The sequence below is a fragment of the Pituophis catenifer genome, unplaced genomic scaffold (genome assembly GCF_029215685.1).
Source record: "Pituophis catenifer annectens isolate HBS135680 unplaced genomic scaffold, rPitCat1.0.hap2 SCAF_1, whole genome shotgun sequence".
Taxonomy (NCBI): Eukaryota; Metazoa; Chordata; class Lepidosauria; order Squamata; family Colubridae; genus Pituophis; species Pituophis catenifer.
The window spans coordinates 134054506-134073888 of NW_027256881.1; the positions used below are offsets into that span (position 1 = coordinate 134054506).

Here is a 19383-nt window from a genome sequence, read left to right on the forward strand (position 1 = left end):
CTATCCGTTTCAAAGAATTCTAGTATGTACATAGAACTAGACAGCACTCTATTTAAAAAAGGAAAAGCTCTAGGCAGAATCCATCTAATTTCTTTCCTTCAACAAACTGGATGGGTTTTATTGTGTTTTTAGCTATTTCCCATATACTGTGAAACAGAAAATAGCTGAATTTCATTCTCTGGGAAAACCCATATTGCACATCAACATTTGAGCAACACGGTAAGATTCTTTAAGCAGTTAGGAAAATGATAAAAATAAATGATTCAGCTTCTCACTACAAAAGTATTTACACAGCAGAGATGATGAAGAGATCAACAGATGATTTTAGCTCAGAGATACAAAAGATGGTGAATTCATGCTCTTTACAGAGCACTTAACAATTCCCACCAAAGTTAATGGAGACACAAGTGCTGAATTCACAGTAAGATTAATTCTACCATAATCCCCCTTTTTAAAAACTCAACTGTTTAATCCTATCAAACAACTGAAAAAATGTTTATTAAAATTAAAGAAAACATCCAACACAAAAGAAGCATGCCTGTGACTTTATTATTATCTCCATTGTAGTGGAATGTATACAATTTACAAATCCTATTTAAAATCATGCATTTTCATTTGCATATAAAGTACTGATACTTTATCCACAATGCTAAAAACAGAATGGACATAATTATACGCTACATTGCTACATAAAGGCAAACATTACATTTTTGGTAAGTACTAAGGCCATGAAAGCCACCAATTCTGTTTGCTCTCCACAATCAAGTAAAACACATTAATCAAAGGCCACTATTGTTTAAAAATTAGAAATACTTTCAAAAGATTACATGAAAGCACTCCCTTGAAAATAATACTACAGAACACCACAATCACAGTTACTCTTCACAATTACTTTAGAACTATTGTTATACTATAGTCTATGGTAAACAAAAAAATTCAGACAATTTATTCTTAAATCTTGAGTACAATTATCATTTCAAACATGCAGTATTCTTTCCTCAAATTTGCAATCACAAATATAGCATTCCCAAAGACAAAATCATTTAAATCAGCAAAAAATGAGTTTTAATATTTCAATTCCAGTGATTTAAACATCAATACTTTTTAAAGTGTCACAGGACTGAAAAGTATAAAATCATAGATATCAAATTTGTAGACCTCTAGCCAGTTCCTTTATTTGATAATTAAAAATGTTAAATCAAATTGGTACATTGATTGGTACATAGATATACGATATTCATTTTTATCTCAGCATCACTTTTCAACATGCAGACCAAAACATGTATACTTGCCCTAGAAAAATTGAACACCATCTTTACCTGATCAATGGCTGTTCATTTATGCTGGCCATTATTCAACTAATTTTCAATATATTATGTATTTTTTCTATTCTAAACCATGAGATTTTGACTGGATTACAACCCTATTTTTTTAGGAGAAGAGCAAACACGAGCAGAGGACAGAGAAGCAAGCTGCAGACTGGAATGATGAAGAAATGTGTAAATCTGATGAGGAACTAAGAAAAGGAGGCTGTATAAAAAAATAAAAATAAATAAATCAGGTAGATCGGGGCAATGTGGTAACTTGGATTACTTTCAAAGAATACTCTCTCTCTCTTCTCCAAAGCCTGCAGCATCAGAACCAGTAACGGTCAGAAGCTCAGAAGAATCTTTTGAAAGCCTTGAATAACTTGAACGCTGACTACGCTTATGGGTCACACCTTTAATATTATCATTCTGAACTGCCACCGAGTTAGAACTCGATCCAGGACCCAGAATGATTTGAGGAGGTTCTACTATGATACCGTCAGTCTCCTCAAAATTCTGATTGGGTCTATTGGTTGGTGCACTGTTATTATTCAGGGTGACTGTGCTAGGCGTCCTATTTAAATTGTAGACTTTTTGACATGCTGGCCAATTCTCTTCCGGACTGCTTGCTATTAAGCTGCTGTCTGAAGGACTTTTCTTATCTTCTGAACAAATTGACATACGTGCAATTGTTGGATCTTGAAGGCCACTCAAGCTATGGGGAATTCCCCTTTTTCCACTGCGGCCATCATCTTCCAGCTCAATAAGATTTACTTTTTCAAGCTGTGAGTCATCTCCATCATTATGGAGAGAATGATTTGGAGAGCTTTCATTGGATCTTACTCCAGAATCAGAGGAATCCTTTTTGTCTAGAAGAGCATCTGTCAAATACTCCTTTGCTTTAATCAAGGTTCTGATGGGCTCAGAGCCATGTTCTGGAGATTTGGACTGTTTCTCTACTTTTCCTTCTATTTTCCGGTCTTTACCTTCCTTGAGGAGAGGTGTATTATCAGATTCTTCTGTTCCAGACTCATCTTCATCACTTGGAAGTTTCTGATAACGTAGAGCTACTCCTTTCAACTTCAGGTCTGCAGCTTGGAAAATGCTAGTTCTTTCTGAAGATTTCTTCCCAGAAAGAAGCTTGGATCCAGACTGATCTGATTTTTCATCTTCTTCAGTAATGGGATCTAATGGAGATGCATCATTAGTAGATACTGAACTACTGTAATCTACAACATCATTCCGCTTCATCAGGAAGGATTTCCTTCCATCATCTTGTTTCTGTTCAGCATCCTTTCCCTTATCTTGTTCCATACTGGAATGAAGAGAACCTGTGGATGTACTCTGGCCCATGTAAAATGCTGCTGAACTATGTGGTGAAGATCTACCACTAACTGTACTAGAACTTGCACCTCCTTCTAACTGTGACATTTGAGCAATATATTCTCTATATGCATCTCTATATTCTGCTTGTACCTTATCAGTAAGCTTTGAAATTTCAATACTAGAATCTTGAGAATTGAGACTTGAAAGACTTGGAGTCCGGCGGGCTTGTGACTGTTTAAAGACAAAGAAAACATATTAAAATATTGTCTGATTTATATCCATAATACATCTAAATAGGCACAAATGAATAAAATTGAACCTTAAGTAATAGTTATGAATAAAAACTGCTTGATATTTCAGAAAGGGGCACTACGTCAATGGTACAATATGTAACTAGCATGTGTTGAGATTGGTCCTGTGAGGGTAGGGTTTTGTGAGAATTAAATTCAGCAAATTCATTTATCATATAAATGGTTTCATGCTGGAAATTTTACATTTCTCAGTTTAAGTTCCTAACTTTAACAATATTTAGAATAAAAGGAAAAATTGTAACAATTTTCTGTTAAAACCAACAGCCTTTTCCAATACAACACTTTTTGTATTAGGAAAAGGTAAATTTGTCCAGAAAAGTCTATATATAACTCTTGTGTAACTGAAATGGACCATATAACTGCATAATTAGAATGGTACTTACAGAACCCGAACTAGAAACAAATGTAGTAACTTTTACTTTTTATAGTTATTTCTGATGTGCTACATATACTCTTTTTAAAACTCTTTTAAGGAGCTTTACTCTTGTATGTGAATAATAGTTATGATTAAAACAGAAGGCATTGACTAAATTATATCTAATCTGAAGTGAAATTACCTGCCAGCTTAGATTGCTATGACGTGGAGGGGCTTCCTCTAGGCCAATATTGTTCAGCTCTTCAAAGCTAAAATTGAGGGCATAAGGAGCTTGACCTGGAAGACCAGTAAGTTCCGTATGGGGTAATTCATTGTTTAGAGTTGGACGCCGAGTGAGATCATTATGAGGAATTGTGTTGGCATGCTCATTCACTGTTCGAGAATCTTCATGGACAGCTTGACTTTCTGCATTTCTCATATCAAGTACCTAACAAAAAAAAGATATTAGAGTTCAAGTTGAACATAACAGCACAACTAAAACATGGTCTTATTTTAGCAAAGGACTATGAAGCACACTCTCTGTGACAACCTCAAGCTTTACATGATTCACTCAGTCTAAAGCAGTATTTCACAACCTTGGAAACCTCAGCTCCAGCAATGGCTACACTGACAGGGGAATAATTTAGGCAATTAAAGTCTACATATCTAGTTAGCAGTTGTGAAACACTGTTTTAAAGCACATTCAGATGCACTTATAAGGAGTTCTTTGGATCTCATCTTGTATTGTATCCATATTTCATGCTAAAACACGTATTATTTATGCAAGGCCTAACCTTGAATATTTAAATATACCCAAAAATGGTTTAAATGGATATTTTAATTAATCACATAGATGCCAATAACAATTCTTTAATAAATATCAAGCACCACTTTCTTATCCCCTTCCTCTTATAGAAACCTAATATTATATTCCTGTTGATGGCACCGAAGCAAACAACTATGCAAGGATGCAAGGACTCCAGCCTGATGGAAAGCAATGTTTCCAGGCACAGTTCCTGCCACTTTAAATATGAAACTACAAATTGTGTAGAAATTGTTAACAAAAATCGGGTAAGGTAAAGTAAACCATTCGTAGAATGAAATCTTATGCAAATATAACATTGAATTTCACTGAAACTAAGTATGTAATATGCTTCAAAGTAAATATATGCAGAAAGGCAAATGTAAGTTCCACCACCCAGCAGTCCTAATTATTAATACTAATATTTTATGTAATAATAAGTCTTACTGCACTCCTGAAGAGATGCCAGTCCCCAAAATTCATGTTCATCTCACGTTTTAGTTCATCAATGTTACACTGTGCTAAAACACGACCGTTTATATTAGCCTAAACAAATTATAGAAACATAACATAGGTATTATTTATAAACAGTAGTAGAAAAGTAAACTTTAATCATTTCAAAAGTAATTCATGTACAAGTGCATCTATAATGCATACAAGGATAGTGCATGCTATATTTCAAAGGAAAATATTATCATTTAGGATACATTATATAATGTATTTTTTATAATAACTTTAGGAAGTTTCTGTATTATATGTTTATATTATGAGTAATGCCCAGTCTTCATGTGAGCTCTCCAAAACTAAGTTATAAATTGACAGCGTAGATACTATAGGTTACCCCACACTGTGTCAGATTAAATAAAGGCCAAATTGAATTAAAGTCTTTTCTAGGAGGAACTTGACAGAAGTTTCAGATACAGTATTTCAAAATTGCAAATTTCAACTGATTTGGGAAATGGGAGAAGGACTACAGGAGGAAGTACTTATTCCTCTTGTAGTATCCATTTTGTTGGGAGATTGAAACAATTGTGTGATGTACAAATGAGCCTGCAGGCTAAATATTCCAAGCTGTCCTAGGTATTACGCTATCAATGTTCTTATTAAGGTTTTATCCACAATCGTGGATATTTGATACAGGATGAATCAGAGCTAACTGTTGGGATGACTTGGGATAGATAAGAAGCCATGGTATATTTTCTACAAGTTGAAGAAAATAATAGTTTGTTAACAGAGGGTTTTGATTTTTTAGTTTTGGTTTTTGTTTGTTTGCTGTTCTACCTGTTAACTATTTGTCTATTAATATAATAGACAGATGACAGGTTAATAATTTGTACGGTAAGTAGAATTAGAAATTTGAAAAAAAAAATGAGGCCTGTTTCGCAAGAGGTGGGAAACTTAATATGTTGTAATATATTTATCAGTATTCAACTGGGGGAGGGTAATATTTGAATATGTGTTTGTGTTTTTTTAATGCACCTTTTTAATGTTTTGCTCATTTGTTATTTGTTGTTTGTTTGAGTCTGTGATTTTTTTCACCTTGTTTGGAGTTTTATATTTTAACGTTTGAATAAAATAAAAAACATTTTGGGAAAAAAAATTAATAATTGAAGTTGCTCATTCCTCATTTAGGAGAACGGCAGGTCTACTACCCAGACTTGCTTATTTTCAAATACAAAAAAGGAAAAATAAAGCCTTCCCTAAAGGGAAAATTATATTAGCAATAGCAATAGCAATAGCACTTAGACTTATATACCGCTTCACAGTGCTTTACAGCCCTCTCTAAGCGGTTTACAGAGTCAGCATATTGCCCCCAACAATCTGGGTCCTCATTTTACCGACCTCGGAAGGATGGAAGGCTGAGTCAACCTTGAGCCTGGTGAGATTCGATCTGCCAAACTGCTGGCAGCTGGTGATCAGCAGAAGTAGCCTGCAGTACTGCACTCTAACCACTGCACCACAGCGGCTCATATTAATACCCTAACCCTTTTAAACAAAAAAATCTCAGGCCCACTTTACACATATATAATACTTTATTTTAAATATGATTTACCTTTCTATAGTCTTATCTATCCTTAATTCATTAATGGTATTTTGGCAGTAAAACAAACTTAAACATATTCTCTGCATATCCAATCTACTGAAAGATAATTATCCATTTTTATTCTCCAACAGATTTTTACAGACTAAGGAGAAGATGCACCATTTATGAATGCAGAAACATACCTTCTTTATAGTTGCAGAATACTGAGCCAGCATAGTCTGATCTAGTCCTTCTATTTGTTTCAGCTTCTCACACACGGCATCTACATTCATTGAGCTCAAAGGAACATGGGATGCTCCTGATCCAGGGACTGTCCCCTATGCAAAGGAGAAGTGCAATAGGTAATATATTTAAATGTTTATTGTGATTCCTTTGCAAACACAAACAACAGCTAACATGTTTTGAGTCACTATTAACAGTATCAGTAATTGGGAATACTGACATACCATCAGAGGACTCGCTGATTGAAGTATACACCATTATATAGTGTCATAGGCAAGAACTTTCCCTGAAGGTTCTTAAAAGATGGAAAATGAATTTTTAAAGAAATTACTCCTAGCACAAAAATAAGGAAAATCTTGGTGGACCTTTCCAATGTATTCTACTCTTTCAGTACCTAGTTCATTCACAGCAGAATTTAGTGGATGGAGCATATTGATCAAAAGCAAAATAATCATGGCTAGGTTTAAAATATGTAAATTTGTCTCAAAGGCACCTGCCAGTTTTAGAGTATAACAAAAGATGAAGTAGTCCTGGAATCAGATATTGGCTTAATCTGCATACATTTAAGTCAGTTAAAAAGGAGAAGGAGTATCACTTCTGTATAGACATGCAATATTAGCAATAATGCCGTGTAAGAGCGTGTCATATTTTTATTGTGCATGTAATATATTTTTCATGGTATATGTACAGTCTTAGCACTAAAGCCTAGCAGGCTGCATTCACTTTCTATATTCCAAATAAAGTTTGTTTTTTTAAAAAAGAAGAGTAGAAAGTACCTCACTCAATTTGAATAATAATCTCTGATTTAACAACCAACTTGCTATTTTCATGAACTCATAAATCCTGATAAAAGCTAATATAGTTAATAAAAAGCTGTAACTGGGAAAATTGTATTCTGTTGCCTCATATTTTCTATGAATGTATTCCTGGGACTATTATATGCAATTGATTTTCAAGATCAGTTGGCAGATTTGAGTAAAAAAAAAAAAACACAAAGTAATTAATTGAAACTAATGTTATGGTACCAAAAACAAGTACCAGAAAAAAAGTGGGAAGAATGGTGGGCAATTCTGCCTGAGTCAAGTCAGAAATAAAGCAAAAGAGGGGGGAGGCACTAGTAGAAATGCTTGCTCACTCATATAATTAAATTCAATATGTCAGAAGTTGAAAGGTATCTTTCTAGAGACAATTAAAAAAAATGCCTGGCTAATATGGCCCACTTTTACATACCCTAGGTTCAAGAATACTCTTCTAAAATAAATTTCTACAAGATGTTGCATTCATCCCTTCAAATTCCAAAAACAGATGAGGAGCAATGAGTATCAATTATTTACAATTGTCTAGAGAAGTATTTAAAAGAGTAAATTGATAATTTCATGCATGTTAACATCAATGCAACATTAGCAAAAGGGGTTTTTTAAATTGTCAAACACCATACATTTTTCACAATCTATTTGTATTGATAATCCAATCAAATGTAAAAAAAAGTTGAACATGCTACTATGCTTTGGAATTAAATCCAAGAAGGCTTTAAGAGAGCAAGCAGCTTTACATTTATAAAGTTCAATGGAATAAAAGAAACCCTTCTACGTATGTATTAAATAGGGACAGACTGAAGGATTTCTACAATTATTGTTCAATATGTAGGAACAGAAATCAAACAGGCCTGTATCAATCTACATAGTTCACTATTTCAGAAAGGAAGGGTTTTTTTGGTACAAAAAACCTTATTTGCATAAGGCTTTGCATAAAGCTAGCTGTACTAGAACAACCACATTAAATAAAGTCTATATTATATCTCTGCTGAGGAATGTATCCAATTTGAACTGTTTCAAATTCAAATTAATCTGCTTCTCATCTAAAAGCGTTGTTTTGAGTTGAAAGCAGGCTGTTTCCATCATTTTGGATGTCGGTAAGAGGCAAGCAGCTGTTTCAAACCCATGGTAACTTCAAAATTGTCAAAACATTCAATTTTGAACGTGAAACACTTAAATTTCAAACATTTTGCACACATCTACTGTGTTTTTCAAGCACACTGTATCGAGAATTCTGCTTTTGTGATTTAACTGCATTCCAACCACACTAATATTTACATCATATAAGAAAAGAATAACAATCTAAAAGATAATACTGATGCTAATAATTATTGACAAAAATAGTTTCTTCATGCAGTGTAAGATAACCTTAGAAAATTTACATTAAACAAATTCTCTGTGTGAGTGTATTCACAGGATGACAGAGATTCACTGGAATCCAGAACACTTATTTTTTTTAAGAAAAGCAGCAAAAAGCAGTGGAAGTGGATCTTAGAGGTAACATATGAGTGTTACAATCATACAAACATTCTTTTCTGTTACAGTGTTTTTCAAATGTGTTGAGACAGCAGAATTCTGCTACATTTTTGTCATGCAAAACCTAAGAAGCAGAACATCAAAAGCAAGCGCCCCCCCCCCAAAAAAAGTGCATTAGTAAAGACAGCCAGCATGGCATTCCATCATAACAGAAAAACATGTGACCGTTGTTTAGGAAGTTGCTGTACCTGTCTTTGTCTTTTAAACCCAGTTTTACATAGCTTTAAAACAAAAACAAAAGGGCACAACTTAACATAAATGAGTAAGGCAGTAGCTATAAAAAAATAAGCTAGGACGGTTATTTAAATTTCCTCTTTGAAGTGGTAAAAAAAACCAGCTAAAAATTAATGTATTCTAATTAAAATGCCCTGATCCAAGAACTACGTATATAACTAGATCCTCATAAACTATATCCAAGAACATTTTGTGTCCCACGCTCTATGAAAATTGTTGGGTTTCCCCACCCTCCTTACCTCGGGAGCACCATGAGATTTGTGATTCTCAACATAGGTCCTTTTGGATGGAGTCTACAGGGCCTGGTGGCTCAGCAGACTGATAGCATTGCGATTAACACCAGCTGTCTGCAATTACTGTAAATTCGAATCTCACCAGGCTCAAGGTTGAGTCAGCCTTCCATCCTTTCTAAGGTAGGTAAATTGAGGACCCAGTTTGTGGGGGCAATAAGCTGACTTTGTATAAATATACAAAAGTATGAAGGCTATTGCTTAACGCATTGTAAGCCGCCCTGAGTCTCCGGAGAAGGGCGGCATATAAATCAATTTTTTTTTTAAAAAAAAGTCATTTTTTTAGCGAGAACTCCTTTGGATTGTAAAAGATTTGCAAAATGGAGAACTTTTCTCTCCCTCTTTTCTCTCTTTCTTTCTCTTTTTTAAAACTCGATTAGTGACCGGATCCTGCCATTTATGTATGTGTGACTTATTATTAATACAACGGTGTTTTGGTATGGATGAGAAAGGTGAGATGTTTGAGGGGGTGGGGGTTTTCTGGCTCCAATTTGGGGATGGGGACATCAGTTCTTGCAGCATACATTTCTCGATTTTTGTGACACTGAAAATAAAAATGTGATTTTTTTAAAAAAAATTGGTGGGTTTTCAAAAAGAGTTTGTGTTTTCTCATTTGATGTTCTGCAGTTCAAAATAAGGTAAAATACAACTACAGGGCCATAAGCCCTTTTATGCAGATAAGAATTCAACTACAAATTAATATCTTGCTATCCTAAGTTAATATCCTATTATTTTTCTATGGTATAGTGTCTTGCTGGAGTAAAAGGTCTGATGTAATTGGACGCTATACCTAAGGCTACCAAAATATTTCAAAAATTTACTACAGCAGATCCATTTACTGATAAGAAAATAAGGAACAATTGAAATCAAAACAATGGGCAGATTTTAATAATTTAATCAATTATGCAAACATAGCTTTAAAAATTTAGGATTAGTCACTGTTTTGGGAGCAGTCTTTTTAAAGTAATTATCACCCTTTTTAAATGCCAGTTAATGGAATGTGAGAATGACTTGGAAGACAGGACAAAGAGAGGCAGCCAAAGGAATAGTCAGATAATAGGCAACTTATCCTGCAGGAATGTGGGAAGAGAGGGGGCAAGTGGTTCACGGGGAACCCTCTTTAATAGCCCAAGAAAAGGGACCCAGAAAGAGGAATAAATCTGTTTTCAGGCGTACAAGATTGATGTTAACCTCATGAGATAGACAAGGTAGGAAATACAGCCAGATGAGCTAACCCTACTTTGTTGTAGTTACATTAACAGAAACTTGCAAGTCTGAAGTACATCCCCCCACCCCCCTTCCATTTACAGCACAAAAAACTAAATAGGGTTCCTTCTGACCTGCTTGCCCCACCCATATTCCTGCTGCAGGCTAATCTGCCTTTTATCTTTTTATTCTCTTGACTGCAGTCTCTTCGTCCTGTCTCCCAAGTTCATTCCCACATACTACATGTAGCCCTCAACTCACAACAGTTCACTTAGTGACTGTTCAAAGTTACAATGGCACTGAAAAAAGTGACCTACAACCATTTTTCACACAAGTGTGACCATTGCAGCATCCCCATGGTCATGTGATTTATATTTGGATGCTTGACAATTGACTCATATTTATGACGGTTGAAGTGTCCCAGGGTCACATGACCCCCTTTTGTGACAAGCAAAGTCAATGGGAAATCCAGATTCACTTAACCATGTTACTAACTTAACATCTGCAGTGATTCGTTTAACAAATGTAGCAAGAAAAGTCGTAAAATGGGGCAAAGCTCACTTAACAAATTTCTCACTTAGCAACAGAAATTTTGGACTCAGTGGCAGACGTAAATTGAGGACTACCAGTATTACTTTTCTAAAATAGGTTCCCTCTTTTCATTACCACATTGGCATCCAGTGTGGTACTTTCTCTTGCATTACTTTCACCTTCCTTCCCTTCTCTTCCTAATGCTATCAAAGGAGATATAATGCATGTTTCCTCCCCTTGGTGTGAGAATGACTGAAATCTGAAAATGAAGAACCAAGTAATTTTAATTTTATAAATGGGATTATTTTCTTTTACAGGCAATGTGATTAACGGACAGGTCACTGAATGTAATAAAGAACCTGTCTAAAATGTACTTTGCAGGCAACTAATTGTAATTTGTAGTTATAGATTCAATTTCTTTTTTGCCCTGATCCTGCCCTTTCTTAGAATATGGCTTCTGGCACATACACACATATGTACACGTACACATGCTTTGGCAAATATTTGGGAGATGGGAGGAAATTTCCAGGATTGGTTTCTGCTGAAACTCAGGTTGACAAGGTAGGGAAATGGGCAATGAACACAATTTTTATTGTGTAGATCTATCCATCTCTTTTTCCTTTTATGAGGGAGGTAATTTTAAATTTAGTTACTTTCATGTAAATACAGTATGGTTCCAAAAATGTTAAAACTTTTCATGTTATATATACCAGTGATGGCTAACCTTTTTCTCGTCATGTGCCGAAAGCACATGTGCGCGTGCAATAGCGTGCGTGCCAGCACCCATGTTGCAATGCGCCCCCTGTGCATGCGCGCACAACCCCTCCGTGCTCCCATGCGCATGTGCACATGACCCCATGCTTCCCTTCCCCTGTGCATGCAACCTCCTGCCCTCCATTTTTGGCCTAGCAGGCCTCCCTGCAGCCTCCTGGGCCCAAAAACAGGCCATGGGGGTACCACACACCCCCACGCCCCGTTTTGGGCCTAGCAGGCCTCCGTGCAGCCTCCTGGGCCCCCCCACACTGTCCCTGACCCCCACATATGCATGTGCGACCCCCCCTGAGCATGCACACGCGTCTCCTGCATGCATCCCATCCCCACATCCCAAAAATCAGCTGGCTGGCGGGAGGCGTGTACATGCAATGTGGAGCTGAGCTGGGCAACAGTTTGTGTGCCCACAGAGAGGGCTCTGCGTGCCAGCTGTGGCACATATGCCATAGGTTCGCCATCACAGATATATACATTTAAAATGGCTGAGTTCATATGGCAAGCATGCAATGCAGTTCATGTAGCATAATATTTCACAGCAGCTATGCCTTTCCCATTATTATAGAAATAGACTGTTTTGAAGAGTTTGTGCACAAACTGCATCTTAGTTGAAGGCAAAGGGAGGCAATATGGTTCCTAGTGATTCAGTTTATTATTACAATAATTTCTGCAGGACTTATAATAAGAAAATGTTTTGTGTGTTACATGCACAATGAAAATAAGCCAAAAAGATAATATCATGTCTATTTTTATTGTGTTTCTACTTGAGAAATTTAATTTCTAATACAGAATAAATGCTTACTTTCATACAGTGCTAACCTTTTTAGGCACTCCTGCCTTCATTTTTGTTTTTCCTCCACCTATTTTGATAATAAAATTAGATATCAACATCCTTTTTCTAAAGAGAAAATATAGGAGAAACCTGATTTATTCCAGTTTCCTGTTACCAACATTGATAAGCTATATGGTTTTGCAATAACAAAGGATACTAGCAATAAAGGAGAATAGCTAAGGGTTGAAATGAGGAGTCCTTGACGTTCCCTGATCTTGGTGGTTTTCTTGAAGACACGTCATTATCCAAACTAAGTAATGCTAGAGTAGCACTGAAGATGTTATCTAGTTTGGGTAATGAACATCTGCAAGAAAACACCCAAGCTCACTCAAGGATCGCTCAAAGGAACCTAGGATTTGCTGCCATTAGAAATTGCAAGCACATATTTCAGGTTATTTAAAATCTATTTCCTATACACATTCAAAACCCATTAATAATGCCTTACAAATTTAAATAAAATTCCACGCTTCCTTCAAAAAGCAGACAAATGAATTTACTCACATTTTGTCAAATTATCATTTGGAACAAAATGCTTAGATCAAATGTGTTGATCACTTGGCTTAAAATATGAAAGAATACTCATAGTACATTTCTTTCAGCACTATGAGTTCATCTAAGAGGCAGGCCTCTTCTCAATAGAAATGAACTGCCTTACATTATACTTACAGCAATAAGGCTGTATGTCACTACAGTATACATAGAAATGTGTATGGTGTCCATCTGTTTAATGCTTGACTATGCAGTAGCATGACCTTCCATACAGATACAAATCTATTAAAATGTAGAATAGTAGATTTTCCCGTCCTAAAGCATGATAATCCTATTTTATTTTATTTTTTTGTTACTTGTTCATAAGAGTCCTGGAAATGCAGCAGTCTATGAACGGTACCAAACATAATCCAAGAGGTTAAATCTGCTATCAAATGAACAGTAGGCAAACCAGGAGATGGTACAGACTGGATATGTCTTTGAAACATATTGGCAAACAATCCAACAGAGACTCATGATCTGCATTGCCGTGAGCATAGTATAGCAGGATATAATCATTTTATCTGAAGTGTTTGCAAAGTAGTAAAAGACTAACTTTCTTTTTATAACAGTAATATTTAACGTAGAACTATAAAATCAAAATCATGTTTTAAAAAAACACAGGCTAAAATCAATAAAAGGATGGCCAACCATTTTTGCAGGTAATGTCAAGGATGTAGTTACGAACAGCTACAAAGAAGAGATTTCAAATTAATGTTTTTAGAAAAGATTGACATATGGGAAGCAAGTCTCATGTTTCATATAACCTATGGAAACATTTGTAAACCACAGTGTGACAATAATGTAAATATGTGAATCCAGCCTTCTGTGTAAGCTCAGCAGGAGTATAGTCTATCATTACTACTGCCTAAAATCAGCTTTTATGGTTTGTCAACTGCAGCAACTTCATGGATGTAACTGAGAAAGCACAGGTTTTATTTGACCAAATCATTTGGAGAAGGCATCAGCTAATCACTTCTACAGAACTGAATAGCTAATACAATTTTACTTTACAGTACGATAGTGTGTCATGGTAAGTGTAAACTGCCCAGAGTGTTAGAAGCTCAGCAGTATACAAATTGTTTGACAACATAAATCTAAATATATTAAATGTGTTTCATGAACTGAAAAAAAAACCTAATGAAGATGTAACACGCTTTATATTACTAAAAATAACTGTTTTTGACAGACTACTGAAAGGTAGCATGGAAAATGTAAATAATACATTCTATAAGCAGGATATTAGCCAATTCATTCACAAACTATGCATATTAGTCTTCATCTATACTATTTGTCCATCAAGCCACTGATGCAGAGTTAGTGAACGGCAGTTATAATTAAAGCAAATTCATTATTGTTGAGGAAGCAACGAGATGCTACAGTTCCACACACCACATGACTACTCTTTTACCATTGAGGGCTCTGTGGGTATCGGTAGCCACTCATCAACATCCTCCTTGATAATATCCTAACAACAACAACAAACCATTATGACTTGGATAAAATGTTGACACATACACAAAAATAAAAATAAACAATGGATGAAGATGTATCAAAGAATGTATCATTCCATACACAAAATATTTTTAAGCCAGGGTTAAAAATAGAACAGCTATATTTATCATTTTATTTGTTTATATTTTCTCCTTTCTCTTTTTTATATTCATGGCAATTCTCCATTTAACAATAAACCACAACTTTCTATTATATCTGAATTGGAGAAACCCATATTTTGTGCAAATTTCTATTTGTCTATAAATAAGTGAAGAAGAGGGGACACATATGATCAAAATATCATATCCTTGTTAGGAAAAATACTGTATGTCTTCCCAAAGAAACATGTCTGTCACCTGTGGTCCTCAAGCCTTGAGGTGATTATCTCTGATTTTGATTAATTTTAAAATAAAGTATAAAAGTCTGTATAATTTCACTCTAAAATCTGCATTTTTCCTAATATTTCTTATTTCTTTCTGAACATCAGTTGCTTCAATATTAATTCCTATAAAGAATAAGGAAAAATCTCTTCTGAGTCATTACTTTCTTGAATTGCAGCTTGTCAATATTATGAGGGTAACTTGGCACAGTCTTCTTCTGGGATGTTTTTAATCTCTAATTGTAATCTACATTTCTGGGATGTCCTAGGGATCTTCCATCCAAATAGTACTATTCAGGCCTGATCTTGCTTAATAATTTCAGAGACTAGCCAGGGATAGGCTGATGAGTTAATTTGCTGTTAAAAGATTTTAAATGTACAAAAGTATGGTGCAATTATGAAAATGTGTGTAAGGGTCAATTTTTAACCTGACATAAAATCAGAATCAAACTAGAAGTAAACTTCACTATCTGATTTTAAATATAATATACAATTGTTTACTCAGCTGTTTGTCTTTACAGTTACTAATTTATTTACACTAACTTAAAGGTAAGCCTTTCTTTCCTTATGTTAGAAATACATCAATTTTAATATAGCAAGTGAAACCTAAGATACAAATGTTTTAAAAGTGGAACAAGATACATTGTACTGTCTTAACTAACTTTTATTTTAAGTGTTCCAATAATATTTCAAAAGAAAATATAGTTTAGGTATACATGTGCCACAATTAAACATATCTATTCTTGTATTACTAATCTTATCATGAAAATTAATATGTTCATTTACTTTACAAGATACTTACTAGACCATTGCTTTGTTCCCTGGACAAATTCGGTTTTAGTGATGGACGGGAGGTGAGATGAGAACTGCCAGGGTAATACCTTGGCATGTAAACATATGGGGCAAAGAATGGCTATGGAAAGAAACATGTAACAAAAAGGGACCATTACAAAAATCAAAAGAACTTAATTCAACAAATGCTAATTTAAAAATGTAAAACATAAAGGTTTAGTTCCTTGGGTAATTAGGCAGTCATATCTTGAAATGATCAAAATGTGAAATAACTAAATAGTTACCTACCCCATTTGAAATCAACAGGAAAGTTTCATATAGGTTCAATGACAGACAAACATTAAAATGAAACATTTTTATAATGAATGATAACATGTACATAGCTTCAATGGAAAACTTTTAATACAGTTTAGAACTGCTAAAAAGTAATATAACAATGTAAATCACTTCTGTTCCTTTCCAATGCTAGGATTATCTCTATAAACAAATCTGACTGAAACCATGGTTAAGTATTTTGGAATCATTTTAGGTCTCTTAAAAGTGAAAATCCATGCAGTAACTTGTGTTTAATTTTTATACCAATTTTAGGACTGTATCTCATTCCCTATTAGATAAAAATTCAACAAACATTGTATATCCCTTTAAAAATTAACCTGTCTTGAAAATTATTATTTGAATTTGGACTGACAAAGTAAAATATCTGAATTTAAAAGTGTGATACTATTGATATCATCTCTCAGTAAATCCTACTTGGTCCTAACAAGACTGCAGCTTTAATTTTAGAGTGCATTAGAAGTTGAACTAGATTCCTTTAGAATACACACTGATAAAAAAAATGAATTTGCATATATTCACTGCATCTCAGTGTTGAAATGCAAATAAGCATTTTGTCCATGCATACAATTTTTCAGAGAATAAACAATCAATCCAGGAAGTCCTTCAATTAATCAAAATGAAATTAAAAACCAGAATTATTGCCAATTACTGAAAAAGAAATATATCTCATAATTTGAAACTTAATATATGGTACGCCCAAAAGATTATTACTGTCAGATAAAACAATAAGCTATAGAAACTGCTTAGTCTGACTGTTTACACCTTGAAAAGAGTGATTGGGCAGTTATATGTTTATTAATGTTTAGTTCATTTTAATCGAACAGCTGAATTGTTCAAAATAATAACTTTGTTCAATCCATTTTTCAAAAAATGTTTTAATGTATTACATAGACAACATGCTGAGCTTTTGAGAAAGCTCATGAAACTTAAATAAGTACCATGAGTCTATAATTATATACATGGGCAGTTTAAATAATCATTTTAACCTATGCTTGACTTTAAGATAAAAAAGACTTCTTTTCTGCAGGGCTAATTAAATCTGCAAATCTTAAAACTTTTGTTCATTTAACTGCCTATTGATAATATAAAAATATTAATTTCTACACACGCTTGCACTATGACACTATTTACCAAATACAATCAGTAGATGGCTATCGTTACTGCCTTTCTTCTGCTAAGATATAGGATTTCTAACCAGATATGGCACCCAAACTAAACAAAACAGTGCAGATTTTAAACTGCTATTGTTTCTTACTCTGTTATAAAATGGATGCTGAGGTCCTGTCATTCCACTGTAGTAGCTGCTATGAGGCTGTGGTGATACAACTCCTCCATTGAAAGGTCCATTAAAAGAATGGGTTGAAGAGCAGGCTGACGAAGGCTGACTAAATACTGATGATGCTCTGGGTGCTGCATCTTGTATAGGCATTGCAGGATATGGAATTGCTGCAATATTAATTTGGTCTCTTGCAGCCCGGACATCTGAAATATTCAATGCACCAGTGTAATTGTCAGAGTAGTACAACTAATCAACTGATAAACACAAAATGAAAGAATGGATTAATCTGAAATCAAATTTCTTGCATTCTATTTTTAACATAGAAAACTAAAACTAAATGATAGAATTCCTGAAAAATTACAGTTAACAATTTGTAGGTACAAATAGATAAAAGATCTCTTTTGTTTTATTGCTTAATACCATGCAGATTCTTAAGAGGAATTTTTTACTTGAGAAAACCCACAGTCAATTTCTTTACAAAAAATTTTTCTACATTATCAGTATGTAAGATTTTATATAGTAACTACTAGGGCTACATGAACTACATGCAAGTATGAATTGCTCTCAATTGCTTCACGAAGTAACTGATGCATCTCTCCAAAGTGAATAGTAAGTAATAGGAGCTAAGAGGACAACCAAAATGTAAGATACCTATATCATTAATTATTGGAAGGATAATTGCAAATAATGATTGCATAAAGATTTGCTCTGATATATTTCAGTAAATTTTGGGGAACTCAGAAAAAGGGGTGTTTTTTGGTAATAGTAAAATCATTTATTGTGAAATTAATTGGTGATATATTACCTGCAATAATTTCTCGCAGTTTGGGATCAAGATTCACTGTACATGGTAAAAACGTTTTTACATCTCGTGCTATAAGGACTGGAGTTCGTGATGACAAAAATACTTCAAAATTTCGAATATCACCATCAATTTCTAGTAAAGGTTCAACATCTTTAGTTGTTGGAATATTCTTTGAAATTCTGAAGAAAGCAAAGGAAGTTCCAGATTAGAAAGCCTTATCTAATAAAATTTACACATATATGTTATGTTTTAAATCTGGCTAAAGAAGTTCATTTCAGAATTCTTGTTTTTCTGTCCTGATATTTTAAAAATTGTATTTGAAATTATAAACAACTATACACGTGAAACCAAGTTATCTATAAATTGAACCTATAAACAGAGTAAAAAATTCTACATCATCTATGCAATCATGCCTAAAATTAGTACAAATATAATTAAGTCAGAGAACAAAGAGTTAAATGTGTCAACCATCTGATTTTTGTCAAACAAGACTCCAAAAAGAAAAGGAGCTGAAGACTTTAAATGAAAAACCACAGCTGAGAAGTCACATGAAGCAAATTAGCTGAATTTTAATGCCAGCTCTGCTTAAAACTGAATGTGAATAGTGTTCTGCGTATGTCAAACAATGCTTCTGTTCAGAAGCCAATAGCCTACGGATAGTTTATACATCAAAATCTCTATTTTAACCTTTTGAGCTTAATACATTAAGCTATTCTGCTAAAAGATATTAATGTAAATTATAAACTTTTGTAAAAATAAAAATAAAAAATAAAGGCCACTTCTGAAAAAAAGAGTACCATAGTCAACCAAGAGAATACTTAAAGGGATTTAGAGCTGGCCTTGGGAAGATATGAGTAAGCTGTTAAGGGAGAAAGGAAAGAACCATTAAGGAGGACTTGGAGAGGAGATTACACAGACCAGGCTTGAAGAAAACATGAGAAAGAAACTCAACATAACTCTACCTTGATTTTGCTTAATATACGGGGCACAATGAAATCTGAATAAGCTTTCAAGAGGCTATTAATATACCTTACAACCACAAAGCAGCATCCCTAGGATTCCTGTAGTATCTATTTCTTGACTTGGCCTGCCCCAAAGGGCTCACTATACAAAGAAAGTGGCATAAATCAGTCTTAATCACATAAAACCAATCCTCCCAACCAGGGGTGGGTTCCAATTTTTTTTACTACC

General features: G+C 34.3%; 1 protein-coding gene across 8 annotated transcripts in view; it reads right to left on the reverse strand.

Annotated features, from left to right (window-relative positions):
* Positions 1 to 530: 530 nt before the first annotated feature.
* KIDINS220 (kinase D interacting substrate 220) overlaps positions 531 to 19383 on the reverse strand; it is an 82428-nt gene continuing 63575 nt past the window's right edge. Inside the window, exons 23-31 of one of the 8 annotated variants that reach the window (XM_070932971.1) lie at positions 18193 to 18371; positions 17364 to 17590; positions 15783 to 15893; positions 14519 to 14575; positions 8907 to 8939; positions 6328 to 6462; positions 4549 to 4647; positions 3502 to 3747; positions 531 to 2864 (exon numbers count right to left, since the gene is read on the reverse strand). In XM_070932971.1, coding sequence (XP_070789072.1) covers positions 1596 to 2864; positions 3502 to 3747; positions 4549 to 4647; positions 6328 to 6462; positions 8907 to 8939; positions 14519 to 14575; positions 15783 to 15893; positions 17364 to 17590; positions 18193 to 18371 — 2356 coding nt within the window. In that variant the 3' untranslated portion in view covers positions 531 to 1595. Of the gene's footprint in view, positions 2865 to 3501; positions 3748 to 4548; positions 4648 to 6327; positions 6463 to 8905; positions 8940 to 13755; positions 13798 to 14518; positions 14576 to 15782; positions 15894 to 17363; positions 17591 to 18192; positions 18372 to 19383 lie in introns of those variants that run through there. The other 7 variants (XM_070932973.1, XM_070932972.1, XM_070932974.1 and 4 more) reach the window with 7 other exon arrangements.